The sequence below is a fragment of the Mchenga conophoros genome, linkage group LG12 (genome assembly GCF_057382185.1).
Source record: "Mchenga conophoros isolate Kocher_MC1m ecotype Shallow Benthic linkage group LG12, M_conophoros_male_GT1.1, whole genome shotgun sequence".
NCBI lineage: Eukaryota > Metazoa > Chordata > Actinopteri > Cichliformes > Cichlidae > Mchenga > Mchenga conophoros.
In genome coordinates this window covers 34,915,231-34,931,978 of record NC_140537.1, presented here as the reverse complement: position 1 = coordinate 34,931,978, position 16,748 = coordinate 34,915,231, and the positions used below count along the sequence as shown (strand labels likewise).

At 39.5% G+C, this 16,748-nt stretch overlaps 1 protein-coding gene across 2 annotated transcripts in view; it reads right to left on the bottom strand.

The window, feature by feature from the left end:
• Positions 1-1,285: 1,285 nt before the first annotated feature.
• eeig1a (estrogen-induced osteoclastogenesis regulator 1a) overlaps positions 1,286-16,748 on the bottom strand; it is a 31,242-nt gene continuing 15,779 nt past the window's right edge. The window contains exons 2-11 of one of the 2 annotated variants that reach the window (XM_085295511.1): positions 14,554-14,674; positions 12,480-12,509; positions 10,315-10,431; positions 7,933-7,979; positions 6,950-7,101; positions 5,911-6,015; positions 5,605-5,800; positions 5,399-5,520; positions 4,890-4,959; positions 1,286-3,615 (exon numbers count right to left, since the gene is read on the bottom strand). In XM_085295511.1, coding sequence (XP_085151637.1) covers positions 3,570-3,615; positions 4,890-4,959; positions 5,399-5,520; positions 5,605-5,800; positions 5,911-6,015; positions 6,950-7,101; positions 7,933-7,979; positions 10,315-10,431; positions 12,480-12,509; positions 14,554-14,674 — 1,006 coding nt within the window. In that variant the 3' untranslated portion in view covers positions 1,286-3,569. Of the gene's footprint in view, positions 3,616-4,889; positions 4,960-5,398; positions 5,801-5,910; positions 6,016-6,949; positions 7,102-7,932; positions 7,980-10,314; positions 10,432-12,479; positions 12,510-14,553; positions 14,675-16,748 lie in introns of both variants that reach the window. The other variant, XM_085295510.1, reaches the window with a different exon arrangement.

Here is a 16,748-nt window from a genome sequence, read left to right as displayed (position 1 = left end):
TGGGAGGAAACTGGAGGAAACCCACTTCAGGTACTCTGAAGTGGTTCAAACATCCACACAGAAACTCTCCTGCCAGGATTGGAACCAGAATCCTTGAGCTGATCGTATGAACCACTGTAGCACTCTGCTGCCCTATTTCTAACTCAGCAACCATCTCTCAAGGTGCCCTTTGACCCCTGTATGTTCTGTTCCTTATGTGCTCATGTCCAAGTGTCATCATTCCCGAAAGTTCTCTAAAACCACCATCATGCCTCAATTTACAGAAAATTGTGCCAGCTATATAACAGTATTAAACTTTTTTCTTTGTTTGTTTTTTTTAAATTGTGCATTTTGGGCCACTTTATAAAAATTAATTAAATTTCAGGCTGAAAAATGATATTTAAATTATTTTTGCTGCTGTCACATTTGACCAAAAGAGCATGTAAGGGTCAAATTTAGGGATTGAATTTAAACCTATAAGTCAAACTTTTACTATACGCTTGTTAAAAAGAAACGACTGAAGCCTGATCTTAAGAGTAGAGAGGATGATAATACAATACAGTCAGATCTTTAAAATATGATAACTCTGGCAAATGCATTTGAAGTCTAATGCAGAAGCAAGTGGCGATTATTTCCCTCCGGTTATTTACCAGCTGAGCGAAGAGCTGATACGGTTGTGTAGAGCGCTCTCTGCTGGTGGAGTTGGAGGATTGCACTTAAATAATTTGGCCCAATATTGAAGGAGTATTTTCATTCCATAATTTGGATTATATATAGTAGGATGATCCTGGAAATGTATCCACATGCTGTTATTGATATTACATCTAATTTATTGTCTACGTTTTCAAGCAAATCGACCAATGAAAGCTCTGAAGTTCTGAAAATGTTGGACCAGAAGATAAAAACATCAAATGTTGTGATCTGTTGAGCTTTGAGGAGACCACGGATCGGACCAGAGGTGTAGAGTTGCTCGTGTTTTGCTAAAAAGTGACTGCCAGTTTTTCCTCTTATGACTCTGCATGAGCAGGTGTTCTAGTAGCTGCATTTTCAATACAGAAGACTTTGCAGCAGATTATAGTCAGTATAAAAACATTTAAACCATTCTAGTAACGATGCTATGAACTGCTGTAACTTTACAGCTGTGGTTCATGTAGTTTCAGTGAGGTAGACCTTAACAAATGTCTAAGATTTGGTGAAAAATACTAATAACAGAAAACGGACGGCTCTTTCTGTTAAGCATCCTTGTGACTCTGTTTTATTATATTATATATATCATATTAAGATAATGAAAAACACAACGACAAACTCGGGTTAGCTTTTTATTGTTTAGAAGTCATCTTTTAAAAGAAATATACAAAAAAAAATAAAGAATCATTGTAACTATTGTGTGTTTGGAAATAAATTTCCAACTCAATCTCTACAAATTTAGGTTACACTAGTTTCGTTATAATAGAAGAATTTGCTAAAAGAAAAAAACAAAAGCACAGGGAGGCGAGTTGTGTGCATAGCTTATGACAAACCTCCAAACAGAACCAAAACCATATAAATAAAGGCTTTAAACTAAATCAAGAGGCTCTGGTGACCCTAAACTCTGACTAAAGTGGTTCATCCCCAAATGTGAGAATAACTAACTGTGTGATTAATAAACTATAATAAAATCTATAATGAGCATAATGTGAAGCAGAACAGGAAAAAAGATAACAAGTTCACTGATAAAGAGTCTTAAAATCTTACCTTTTAAAATAGTAAACATGGAGAGCAATTTGTTGTTTTTCTCGGTTTCATTTTACTATAAATTCTTAAACCTCTGCAGCTACGGCGTCTCTAAACAGCTTCTCAGAGCCCATCAGGACGCCTTTACAAACTCCAAACCTAAACACTAAAAATGATTTCTTATCAGTAATTTAATCTAAAACTGTTGAGTCTCTAATCTTTAAAATACAATAAGGGGCGAACAAATTATTTAAAGACAACAAACAAACAAACAAACAAAAAAGGCCGGTTTAACTGTCCTGCTCTTCTTCACACAAAAAAAATGTTTTTTCACATTCCTGTTAATCAGATAAACAAAAATCTATTTTACTTTTGAGTAACTGAAAGCTCTCTTAAAGAAACTGGTTAAAATGTATATAAAAGAGCACAACACTGAAAAGATAAGATCCTTTATCACTGTCTGAATTTCTCCAGGCTGGTTATCTATGAGAAATCTATGTATTTCCATTATATTTTTACACATTTAATAAAGAAAAATATATTTTATTCTTCAGCAAAATGACCTGTTTTAACTCAGCCATGAGTTTAGTAAACATACAAGGCACAACTTTTATGTAATTCACAGCATTATCAGCTTTTTTGATTGTTTTACAAAAGAAAAATAAGATTTTAAGACTCTTTCTTTAGGATAGAAATCTATTTTCCATCCTGAGGTGGAAAACTTTGTAGAGCAGCTGAAACCTTTCTTTAAAAGAAGCTTAAACCAGCCCGCTGGTTGGCAACACAGAAACTCTGCTGATCTGCTGTTAAACAAAGCACCCTGCAAAGCCCTGTCCCTCCACCAGGGGGCGACAGAGGCTTTCGCAGCAAAAGGCCATCGCTAGTTTACTGCATGGAGCTAGTGTTTTTCTGAGGAGAGAATTAACTAACTGATCGTCGATGTGAGTGAGCAAAAGTGCAGCTTGAAACTTAAGCATGCTGAAGTGAGTAACCCCTCAAACAAACAAACAAACAAACAAACAAACAAACAAACAGTTCTCTCTTCACCAGCACTCGGACTTAACAGTTTTCATCGTGCTTTAGGGTCATTTAAGAGAAACTTTACAGGCACAGAGTGGTTGTAGTGATTTCCCTGATCAACAGGACACGACTTCAAACTAAAACAAAAAGTTTCTGCTCAGTGTTGTTTTTTTTTAAACATCTGGATCACATTCAGTGTTGATTTGGTGCCTTCAATGGGAGATCAGATGCTTCAGAATTGGGCACTTTTTAATCATTTATGCGCAGAGAGTTATCCTGCTTGGCTGCTGAGCCTCAGATGAGGACTTCTGGAGATGGAAACCTTTCCATAATTCTTTTTTAACAAAGGCGCCCTTCCCTGCCCTTCTTACTGCGATCTGAGAGGTATTTAAAGGCAGCAGTACGTATTTTCATGCATGTAGTACATGAAAGTTTTCAGTACGTACTGCATCCAGTTAGTGTTCAATCGATTACTGCCATCTTAAACGTGCATTTTAAAGGAATTTTGGCAGCTCTGAAGCTAAAAACACGTTGGATTAGTGTATATTTATTACAAAGCTTAATAATCAGCTCAATGCTTGAAATATTTTTTAATCTATAAAACCTGCTGTTACTGTGTCACAGCAGCAGCTCAGGAGAAACGTTTTTGTGCATTTTTGCCACCTTTTAAACGTCACAGAAACAGCTTAACGGAGCGCAGCACGAGCGCTGCCACAAACTTCACATAAAGTGCACACTGATGAGGTTTTCCTCTCACGGCGTCAGACCAGCTGAAGCTCCAGGAAAAAAAAAAAAAAAAAAAAAAAGTCAAGCTGATGCACGTGCTGGTCCACGTGTCGCCTCTCCTGCTGCTCGGTTTAATGGCTCTCGATCACCACGGGCTCGTAGCCACCAGCAGGCACCCTGCAGGGATCCAAACACAGAATCAGAGTTAGCAATAGCAAGCAGAATTCAGTTTCTCCACATTAAACAGTGAAAACAGACATGAAAACGGATTAAAAAAGAAAGTGGACTATAGGACTGAACTGTGCATGTTTCACATTCAGATGCATGATATATGCTTCTAAATGGAGAACGGATGTGCTGGTTCACACTAGCAGTAATTTAGCCCTCGTCTTATACTTGCACTTTATGATTTCATGTTTCTATGATCCATGTTTGACCTCCTCTCTCTCTGGTCCAACCGTAATGCTGATTCTGTTCTTGCGAGTTATTAAAAACTTTTATCTTCATAATAATCAGTTTTGTTGAAAAAAGCAAAAAACCCTCCTAAAAATAATTGAGGGAACACTGGATCATCACAGTAAAACCACTTCAGGGAAATCAATCTACATAGTCAGGAAGCATAAACCACAGTGAATCCATTTCTCTCTCCTCATCCCTCCTCACTGATTGTTCTATATAGTTTTGCTTTTTGTTAGTGTGCTTATCACCTCATCACAGCTTGAGACAGGACCTGCAGCCCCGAGAAGGTTTGCTCCATCAAAGCACAGTTTCAAAAGTATTACGGCGATACTAGGAGAGGGGCTGTTACACAAGAAGAGCTGGCAACGCCATCGACCCAGTAGTAGAACTGCTATCTGCTCCTTTGTGCAACGAGGAGCTGGGGGAGCCAGAGCCCTACAGAAGGACCTCCAGTGAGTGACTCATGCATGTTTCTAAGCAGACTGTCATAATCAGACTTCATGAGGAGTCGAGCATCCTCTAGTGGGACCTGAGCTCAGAACAGCACAGTGTACTATAACTGGAAGTTATCATTTTCATACAGCAGCTGAAAAGGACTCACAATAGTTTATGCTTCTCGACTGGACAGACCGATTTACCTGACATTTAACTGAATGAGTTCTAGTGCTCCATAACTGCTGTGAATTACAGCCATAACTCTTAGAAAAAGGAAGAAGCCACCAAATCATAGGAGCCTATTTGAGCTTCTCATAAGAGGGAGAGTGACATAGAGATGGTGAAACAAGGGGAAGAGGATGACAGGGCTTTAAATTCATATTTCAAAGTTGGGTCCTCAGAGGGAGATTTACGGTATGTAAATTATTACATTGCTGTGATTTTCCAGTATTTTTGGAAACCGACTAGACTTCATGCAGCTCCTGCACTCCAATACTGAAACTCAAGTTCTGGGAAGTGAGAAATAAACCAAAAACAAAGACAGCAGAGCTCCTCACCTATTTCCAAGCCTGATGCCGCTGAGCGCTGTGGTTCCGTCTCTGCTGACGAACAGGCGCAGGTTGCTGTCTGAAAGTCCAGAAACACAGAAACTGAGTTAAGGCCAGCTGATGGAAACCAGAAGGCACAGCGAAGAGAAGGTGACGGAGCACAGAGTCGGAAAACTGAAGAAGCGCTCGGGCCAAAGATGGTGCAGCAGCTGCCTTTTTCTGCTTTTAGGCATCAATGAGCTGCTGTCAAATTAACTGTGAGAGCTTCATATGAAGAGATTCACTGTAAACAAATGAGGCCTTACTGAAGAGTTACAGTCTGCAGCTACGGCTGGTGATGACATCATTTCCCACAAATTCACATCAGCTTTACACAGACTACAAATTGCCGGTAAAGCGTGAATCTGCGTTCAGCACCCAGTAAACTTTTTGAAAACACTCCGGAAATAAGTAAACTGTATATTCTCTGAAAAATTATTGTACTAAGCAGCATGTTTTTGATCTTTTCTTTTTTGTACCTTCAGTGTGGCTGATGTCTGCAAAGTTCTGGCTTTGGACGATTTTCTCCACGATGTCGTCGGCATCCATGCGAGTGTCGTTCACCCAGGAGGGGTGACTCTCCACCGAGTCCTGCTTCCTCCTGAAACACAGTGAAGAATGAAGATTGTGTAGTTTGAACAGAACTAGGCTACCAATCACACGACCAAGCGTACTCTGTGTGTACCTCGGAGGCCTATTTGGGGGTAAAACTGGTCGTGGGGGTCGAGGGGGTCTCTCCGGACGTCCAGCGTCCTTGTCCCCATCTGGGGGGGTGTCAACCGTGAAGCACAAGCCCCCGGAGGTGCTGCTTCCTGTCGAGGTATTTCTGCGATGCGTGAGGTCCGACAGGCTGGAGGAACAGGAGTGCTCCGTGCTGTATCCTGCAGAAGGCCGTGAGGACATCAGTGTCAGATGTTAAACAGCAGCGGTGTTAAAATCATGCTCACCCCGTCATGGATGAAACATCCGTGTGAGACCTGAGATTGTGTACCTGAGATTTTGCTGTGCTGGCTGGCATAGCTGGAGTTACGAGAGTGACCAGACTGGAAAGCTTCTGCGGGAACCGACGGATTCACCTCAGATTCCTCCAGGAGTCCTGAAGGTACACAAAGAAGAAAAAAGCACCACTGTTACCACCTCATACGTGATAATAATTGGTAAAAATGTCTGTAAAGAGCAGACATAATGCAGTCTTTTCACTTTCGCAGCAGAAATCTAACCATCTATATATTTACGGCTTGTGGTTGAGGATCTGCACGTTTTCTTTGCATGGAAAAGGTTAACAAACTCAGCCTTCCAAGTCTGAAACGAAAACAGGTTTCTTTTTTTTTTAGTTTAATTCAAACCTAAAATCCTAAACGCAGTCGGCTAGTTTTCCCATACAAAGAAAATTAACTCTGGGAATTTCTGGCTCCAAGCAAAACATCTGGCTGAGATTTCGGAAAGTTGGGCCGAGATCTAAAAGATTGGAGTCCAATTTCAAGAACACATTATCTGATCTTTCATACTTTTCTTAATCTCATTTGTTTTAGACATTACTTCAGTGGGATTTATCCTTCAGTCTGACAGTTTGACAGATGCCACCGAGTTCAGGAGCTGTTTGGCTTTAACATTCGTGGATGGTTATGATGAAGAGAAATCTGTCCGTGGATTCAACTCAAATCTCTTCTGACTTAAACTTCACTGCACCTGGAAAACAGCTGTGGGGGTGTAAAACCATTTTATTGATTCAGAATCCAAAGAAAATCTGCTCATCAAATTCAAATCCTTCCAAATATCTCCCTAAAACTCAAGATAAACAGTAAAGTACACCTTTCACCTTCCAAGTATAATATACTGATCATTTACATATTTGCTCTTTGTATTACCAGTCTCTTCCTCTCAGACATATTGTGCTTTTCCTTATTTTTCTGTCATACTAAACCTGTTAAAATGATGAAAGGTCATATAAAACATGCCCAAGGTTTAGGCTTCAGCCTGCTACAGATGCTCAGTTTCAGTCCTATTTCTTCGTAGCACACGTCGTGTACCTGAGCTGATGATGGAAGGCCGATGTTTGGAGCCTCGGCCCAGGGAAACCCCTCCCGGCGGTCCAGGCTCAGCAGTGCCCTCCCCCTTGCAGTCCAGCTGCAGGGTGTGCTCCTGTCCTGGGATGGAGATGGACTTTGCTGTGCTTTGAGGTCTGCAGGGTAAAAAAAAAAAAAAAAAAAAAGAGAGAAAAGATACACAGCTTATCAGCCTGGGACAGACTAAATGGGGACAGAGGTGCAGTTCTGCTTAGCTTGGCACGCTCAGATAAGATTTGTTTTATTGAGGGAGGAAAAACTGAGTCATTTTGGCAACAAAGGACAGAACGGCACAAAGTTATAAGCACTAAGGAATCTGGTTGAAATGAACTTTAAATACCAGTAACATATTAAATACCAGTGGATTGCGCAAAAGGTTTTACTGCTATGCAATACTGTAGAAAATATTGTTTGTTAAGCTGGAAATGTATAGTCTGTCTGTTTGTTTTTTTACTTTCACAAATATTACATAAAGAAAAAATAAACAGAAATCTTCAAGACTTCCAAAGAGTAACTAAAATCCCCCACAATAAAAAACACTTTAAAAACTATTATCTGTGGTCTGGAGTATGTTCGCCTTCACAGTAAAAGTTGTGCCTTATCACGGCAACCACAATGTTTCCAAAGGTGCAGCTTTTATTTTGGAGGCAAGCGTTCCCGTTTCCAGTTTGTGCCACTCTTTTCACAGTGTCACTACTACTGCCCAGCAAGTAGTGTTTGCAGACAAGTCATCATCTTCCATGCAAACTGCAGGCAACTACGTAAATCTGACACCAGTCAAACCAATCGCAAGGTTTTTGCTGCAGCACATTTTTCCCTAGCAACCTAGAGGACGCCTGAGCCCTGCATGCACAGCTAATCACATATTTATTTATCAGTTTTAATCATTAGCACATCTTTTGAGAATTCATTGTGACATCTTACATCTCACACTGAGGATTACTCACGTTTTAAAGCACGGATCTCCCGACAGGAGGGTCATCCCAATGATCACCTTTTGGGGAAAAAATTAAAAGAGCATTTTTTTAAAACTCTGTCATTTGAAGGACATCTCAAACAGGAAATTGATTTCAGACAATGAAACAAACAAACAAACAAACAAAAAAAGTACTTTAAAGCCCTAACTAAAGAATAATCTACTTTTGTCACAAGATTCATCATGGATTCATTCATCAGATTCATCATGGCCACACACATCCACTCAGGGTAAACAAACCTTTTCATGACACTTTTCAATACCTTTAAATCTTTCATCTAAGTTTCTGATAATCATTACTACCAGTTCACGATGGATAATATGGATAAATCCACAACGCAACAGGAGATGCCGAAACCTCACAGAGGCAAGACGACATCATCCACCGACACCAGCGACCTGACAACAGATATCGAAGTTAGTGTTCTTGCATCGATAAATAAAAAACTGGACTTACTTGGAGCACTACATAACAAAATAAATAAAAAAAAACTCCTATCAAGTCTTAAATGCATGCATAACTACATCGAAAAATTCAAGAAAACAAAACCATGAAGGAAACGATATCGAACATCCAAACAAGCAGCATGCCTGACAAAACCAGCTTCTCTGGCATTACTCAGCTGAAACTACAAGACTTCGAGTTATACCTACTCACAACCTAAATATGAAAACTTCCAGATTAGCCCTTTATCCACAGTTAAAATGAAGATGCTTCCACAACTTAATTACCTGTTTTAATTGCTTCCAATTACCTTACTTAAATCCATCATTAAATCTAAATCAAACTTAATAACTCACTGGAACCACCTAAATGATCAGATAAATTAATAAAAATAATTAATACAAGGAAAAAACTCATATTCAGACTAAGTTAATATGTACCTCAGAAACGACAACAGTAATTTCACCGGGAAAAAGACTTTGCCTTCTCTCTACCACCTCAGACCTCTGAATTAAAACATGCATGAATATATTTTACCCAACCAGGAACACAAACCTACAACTTATACAGTATAAAGTTATTCACACATCACTCAAAGGAAAATGGTTCAAATGGTTTTGTCGATACAGGCGCTTGTTAACTAAGGCGGTGTGAAAATAATTATCGGCGCTACCCAAACTGTACACATGTAAACCTTTTCATTCCACTGTTGTAACGTAACCTAAAGCTGGCAGATTTTATTTTATTTCACTTGTTCAACACATTGTTATCTTTACTTCATTTTTCATTTTCCTTTCAGTTTCAAAGTGAAGTCAGACCCTAACCCAGTGGCTGAAACCTCCCAAAAATGTCCATCTTACGCTCATGCCGAGATGTAACGTGACTAAACTGAAAAGACCGTTTTCTTAAGAAGTAATGAGCATCAACTGGAAAAGCCTGGAGTAGTTCCCATTAATCCCATCTGTGACGTGTGAGTCACAAACATCTGCGCAACACAAAGTCTTCCAGAAACTCGAGATGACAAAAAGACTCGTGACTGTTTTGCTTCACAGAGTGGTTTGTGTTCATGGTCACTGGGTGGCGCCATAGAGTTCCTGAACTTCCCAGCCTCCATCATCCACAAAGGCAATGAAGTGACTCAGCTTCATCGTAAGCTGTGCTCATTTCCATTGTGTTTATACAAAAACAATTTCAATTAAAAAGAGAAACATTTCTTGAAGCCTAAAACGATGCCTGTTTTTTTAAATTTATTTTTTTGTCAAGGACACTAAACAGTTATTGAAGGAAAAAAAACGCATAAAAACCTAATAATTTCACAGATTGAGAAATAAATTCTATTTTCTTGGTACACTTTAGGACCCTTAGTACCAACTGAGCATCATTTTAACCTCCCTGAGTATTTTTGCTGATCGTGTCCATCCCCCTTATGACCACTGCATGATCGCCTCAAATTGGTTTCTTGAACACACCAGTGAGCTCACTGAACCCAAATGGCCTTCAGATCTCAATAGAACACCTTTATAATGTGTTATAACACAGGATTTACATCTTGGATGTGCAGCTGACAAATCTGCAGCAGCTGTGTGATGCTGTCATGTCAACATGGACCAAAAGCTTTGGGGAATTTTTCCAGCACACTGTTGAATTAAGGCTGTTAAGGATGTCCAACCAGGTACCAGCTAGTCTCCTTTTAATGCAGCAGGTTTTTTTGAGTATTTCAGCACCACACTATCATCATAAAACACAAACACAATGAAGGTGAAAAAGACATGACACTGGTCCTGGAAGGAGGCAGATCTCATCACAACTCAGCTTTAAATAAAAGAGGGGACAACTTCCTCCTCATTCTCTGTCTGTCCACTTCTTAATAAACATCCATTATTCCTATTTCAGTGCTCATCTCCTTGCCTTCAGTATGGAGTTGTCCTGCCGTGTGTTCTTCGTGTCATATCCCTCCAGCAGACAGCAGCGCACGGTGGAGCCCGAACCTGCGAACTCCGCCATGTTGAGGTCTGTGAAGCCCAGCTGGGCGTGAAGAGAAGTTTGAACAGAGTTAATTCAAGCTGCTCTAATGGAGGCCTTCCCCGGTCTTTATTTTTGGCACACGTTCGAGGTAAAGCAGATTTCTGAGACACCCATCATTTAGCAAGCCAAGTAATTTTACGCAGTTATCGTCACAAGCGTTTGAAGTGTGAAGCAGATGACAGAGTGCAAAAACCACAAGTCAGTCTTTACAGACATCAACCCAGACTGAGAGTGAAACCTGCATTTTGAAAGTTGTTTTAAGTATCCTTTTTTTTTTATTGTACTGATGTTACATAGTTTCATAACATCAGTTTATCTTATCAGTTTTAGTTTGATTAATCTTCACTTTCACTGGTTCTCTGTTGTAGAAACTACAGTCTTTCTTTTAAATGTCCTCTGCAGACTTTAAACATCCATTTCTTTCCTTTATAATTATCTGTCAAACCACTTCAAAGCCCAACTGTTTCAGATGTCTTACTCCTTTTTAGGATGGCAGATTTACAACAGATAAACATAAAACATTTAGGTTAAAAGCAATCCACTTGTTGCATGGTCATAAACATTAGTAAATAAGTGTGGCACTTTCTGTTTATGCTACTCGACAGATGAGTTTTTCTTTTATATATTTAATGTTCAGTGGTTAATTCTCATTAAATATGACCAATTTTTGAGGTCCTCGTGAGCCAAACACTGCTTAAGAGCTTCGTTTCTGACGTGTTTTTCTACTCTTGGCCTTATGATATCATGGAGAGGGGATATCCCTAATATGGTCATCTTAAGAGCACAGAAGCCCCATCCACCTGCACATTATTCCTTTTGCGTGCGCAAAGCAGTTCATCAGAAAAAAGTTGCATGAAAGTGAGAGGATTTAATAGGTCTGTTTAATCTGGTATGAGATAAGGATTATTTTGAACTTGAAATCATGCAAAGCTACTCTAGTAGAGTGCAAGAATGGAAATAAGGACCTGGAAATGAGCTGAACAAGACATGGACTTTTTCTAATCTTACTGACCACTCAAAGCACCTTAGACTACAAACCACCTTCATTCACAGCTTTATGGTAAACTCTTTAAGCAGCCTACCTCTCATCCAATTTGCAATCACCAATTCGGGAGCAAATATTCGCAGATTTCCGACATTACTACATTCACGTGAGCACAACATTGAGCCATAAGATTAAAACCATGAAATCTTTATAAACTGATTTATAAAATAATCTTTATTGGTTATGATTTGCTTCCACCAGCTATCAAACCACACAATTTAACATTTCCATCTCAGGATCTTATTTTTCTTATGTACAGCAGCCCTGTTTACAAGCCATAAGGCAGATCCTTTAATCCCTTTTAATACTCCTTCAATAATCCTGCTTTTTTCACCCTAAACCACTTGATGAAAGACCTCTTCCTCCACTTCTTATCAGTAAATGTTTTAATGCTGATGAACTGGTTGTAGATGTCAATCAGGGATTTAAAGACAGCCACTGATCACACTGATAAGAAAGGGTCTGCATGACCTTTATCTCAAAATCAGACCACAGAGCTTTTTGCCAGGTGGAAACGATGTTATTTTTATTTTATTTTTATAGCCCTCTCAAGAAAAGTGTTCCCAGATTCTTTGGGGTAGGTCCTGTTTTCTTAGGTGTGTGTTTAAGGAAGCCGTCTTCTAAGGAGGGAAGCGAGGTATATTTAACTGAAGGAAATCTAAATCAAGAACGAGGCGAATGCAGAGGAAACGGTTCCTGTCGGGCAGCAACGTCCAGGGATCAACAAAAGTTTATGTGCACGAGGGGGTTTGACCTTGGAGTTACATTTACGAGACGCTACTCATTTGTTCGGAGCTTTTACGGTTACAGTTACGGTTAAGGATAGGAAGACGCTAACAGGATGTTTCTGCAGATTCTGGGCAAATGTGATGGGAATATGATTCATTTTCATGTCCGGCTGATGGAATGCTGGCCAAACACTTCAGGGAATGCTAATATTTACATGAAACCGCTCATCTGTAACTGTATGTGTTTATGAATGTGAGAGGTGAGGAGCTCTTACCTTAGTGTACGCCTTTCCTCCTTTGAGTTCCTGCAGGGAAAACAGGAAGACTGTAATGAACTGAATGATTCAACTTCATATTACAGCATCCTTCTGATTACAGGGCTCCTAAAAGATGGATGAAATTAAAGGCTGAGGGCACACACATGGCTCCGGTGTAGCTCAGTGAGCCGCTGAGGTGGCATTCACATGGGAGAATTAGCATCAAAAGCCTGCATTTCTGTGGCGGTGGCTACACCAGCTACACTGAAAAGACTTAAGGTTTAATGTTTAAAAGACTTAACATATATCACAAATCAGAAAAGGTCCCTATTTACAAGACTATGGTCTGATGTCTTTTGGTATCATTTTCCATCATTTTCTTAGCAGAAAGAAGAAAAATGATAAGCTCTTGTATATTAAAGCCTACTTAAACAATTTTTAAAAGGAATTACAGAGATTTTCATCAGTCCTAGTGAATTTTTTTGTTTTTTGTTCGGGGTTTTCCATTGGAACAGCAAAACCTCTTTGGTAGGAACCAAAACTTCAGACATAAATGCCATGACATATATGAACGTACCATCCTGGAGGAGACTGACTATGAGCCAAATTTTCTGAACAGGGAAAATAGGATGCAAGTCCAATCCTCAGAGCTCATAGATGTGGTTACTTTTACTAGTGATTAACAAAATTTGCGCTTTTTTCTAAACACAGGCACACTCAGTTCATTTGAATATCAAGCACAAAAAATAAAACCTGTTTTTTTGTTTTTATCTGTGTTAATTATCAGCACAATTAGCAGTAAATTGCATGTTGCAAATGTTAGAAAATAAATTTGCATGCTTGATTTCAACATTTTCCTCCCTACACTTGGAACTCCCAGATATACACATGCAAAATGGTCAGTTGCAAAAAATCTCTACACAATTCTTATAAACAATTTTATCAGTACAGTGTAAATACCAAAATTACTGTTTTTAATGCCAAAACCCAGTTTGCACTGGTACATCACCAACTGGCCCTCTCTGTGCAGGTACCATCTCAGGCTGTAGTTTTAATTTAAATAAATAAATAAATAATTAAATCCGCCAGGAGGGGTTAGAGGAGTTGCTTTTAAGGAGTTGCCCTGTTGCTGCTTCTCCAGCAAACCTGTTGTCTACATCCTCTGCACCAAACCAGCTGAAATGGATTCATAATAGTTTACAGTTGTGAAAACAAGTTTTTATCAGTTGCGTGAAATTGCCAAAGCTAAGCCTTATCTTCCTCCAAGAGACCTAGAAACACTTATCCATGCCTCCATCACCTCTAGACTGGAATACTGCAATTCTCTCTAATTAGGTCTTCAACACTCATCTCTTCATAGCTTGCAGTTCGTCCAAAATGCCGCTGCACGTCTTTTAACAGGTGTTAAAATGTATGAACACATCACTCCAGTTTTAGCAAATTTACACTGGCTCCCTGTAAAATATCGTATTGACTTTAAGATTCTTTTACTTACTTTTAAAGTTTTAAATAATATGGCGCCTAGTTTTTGTTTTGTTTTTTTGTTTTTTTAAACAAACTCCTCCACATGTATGACCCCAAAAGAGCACTGAGATCATCTCGCCAGATGCTCTTAGCACAACCAAGGTCTCGATTGAAGCATAGAGATCGGGCCTTCGCAATAGCAGCACCCAGACTCTGGAATAATCTGCCAGAGGAGATTCGTACTTCAGAGTCTATTCAGTCTTTTAAATCGAGTCTTAAAACTCAATTTTTTACTTTGGCTTTAAATTCGAGTTCAGTATGAGCACCATCAGGCCTGTTTTATGTTTTTATTGTTAATTCACCGTCTTCTTATTTATCTGTATTCGTTTCTCTATTGTTTTCTCTTGTTTTTAACCAACAGTGAAGCACTTTGGTCAACTCTGTTGTTTTTAAATGTGCTATACAAATACATTTTGAATTGAATTATTTCTAACTGGACAGGCTGATCTCCCTGAAGTTTAACTGACTTTGTGTTTTGCTGCGATCGAGTGTTCCCTTCATCTTTTTGAGCAGCTTAGGAACCCAAAGTTTGTCCCCAGAGCTGACGAGGCCACTTTGACAGGCGTACCTTCCTGACTGACACCCTGCAGACAGACGGGTCCAGAACTCCAGTGTGGGGGTTGGCGCTCATTTTGGACACAAAGGTAAACCTCTTCCTCCAGCGCACACAGTGATTGTGAACCTCCTCTCTGTAAGACAGAAAAACAGGCTTCATTACATTTTGCAGTGCCTTTGCATTTCTTCATACTCCTCACTTGAAAACGATGCCAGATTGCACAAACATAAAGTCTGTATTTATACACAGACCTAAATTAAAAGCAGAATATTTTCCCAATCTCAATTTAAGGTCAAAACAAACATCGCTATATTCTCTGCCTTCAGAACGTCACATTTTTTCCAGTCCTGTCATACCCGTCTCACAGCCTCATGACCAGTGTGTCCACTGAGGATCAGATTCATCAGAGCTGTGCTGAGAAAGCATGTCATGATCCAGTTTTTCCAAAACTAACTGCAGGGCAGAGTCGGCTCCCAGGGCTTCTGACACCGATTACAATTTTTCATTTCAAAAACGTTTACGATTGTCTCGGCCTCTCACACAAACCCCACATCGTCGACCTACAATGTTGATTTTCCCACCTGTCTGACTGACAAGAAACCCATCAAGGAAGTGGTTTACAATGGTGACGAGACTTCTGTGAAAACCCAGACTGGCTTGTGAAAAACCTTTAAGTACCCATGCATCCTGGTTAACGTGTGGGAACAGAACAATAGGTGTAAAAACAGACCGGCTCAGTGATCTGTTTGTTCCTGAAAACAAATTCCTGAGAAGTGTCCTAGAGACGCCACAACAGCAGCTGATGGGAAAATGTGCATCCAGATCTTTGGAGTTCGTAATCAAATAAAGCACTTGATGTGTAACGTGTTGGTAAGATGAAATTTCCATCAAAATTGGATTTTCTGCAGTCCGGTGTGACATCAAGATCTTTTTTGTTTCTATTTTAGAGCTCATGTTTTATTTATTTCTAATAAATATAAAACATAAGCTGTTAAAATAAGCAAGCGCATTTTAGCATACCACTATTGTAGCTAATGGTAATGTCATTAGCCTTCCTGGTATTTGGACATTGCAGCAGGATCTTTTAAGCATGTGGAAATGTTCGTGGAAATCTATCCAATTTAAGTGTTTCCCACAGAATCAGATTTCATTTGTGGCATTGGCAGCTTGGACGATGCTTGCATCTGCAAACATTTTAGCTGCAAGATTCAAACAAATCAGCCGATTCTCAAAGTGAACTCAAACTCTGTGGGCTTAGACTGACGCTAGCACTCGTTATTCTTCTCTAGAGTCTCAGTCTCCTCAGTGGAACAGCACAAAAACCAGTTTAACACTTACTGAAGGTTCTGGTTAGCAGGTGGAGTCCAAGACAGAGAAGGTAAAGTACATTTGACCTCAGGACAAGCTTATCTGGGGTCAGGCTAGCCACCAGGAAGTCAGGAAGCACTGGGGCTACTGAACTAACCACCTCCAGCGCCACTGAAATGTAGTCATAAGCGAAGTCTAAAGCAAAGAATAAAAGTTTTAGTTAAAACTCTTATTCAAATTTAGAGTCACTGACTGTCAAAGTTGTATCCATTAGTTGGTTATTTAAAAAAAAAAAAAAATGACTGAAAGCTAACCATTGTGCACCCGCATTCCCAAATGTCAAAGCAATCTCTCCCCATAATGAGCATGTTCTGTAATGTTTGAGCTTCTAGAATAGGAAAATTCCCAGAAATGGTTCTATTTTCAGGAATGACATGGCCATCATTCCCAGTTATTGTGATGCCAGCACAAGAACCACTGAGGAATAAAGCCAAAGTCTTTCTATAAGCAAGTCTCACCACTTGCATCCCTCTCTGGGAAGTTATTTTGATTTTGATTACCAATTTAGCTTCAGTTTCAGTGGCCTCGAGGACACCAACAACACATGTACAGAATCGCCAGTAAATCTTTTATTTATTAATTTTTTTTAATGCTTAAAAAGTTTGCAGATTTTGCCCCAAATAAAAAAAGTTTTGCTTCGGATTTCTTTTTGGGGGCTGTTACAGATTCTTCCACAGGTTTGCTCTCATCATCTTTTGTGTGTCATTTATAACAATTCTTATACATGTACTGAGCAAACAAACAGAATCTCCAGTCCGGCTTTGACAGTCACTAGTCATCTACCGTTATTAAAGCAAACACCCTGAAACATGAGTCAGTGAAGCATTCTGACACAGATG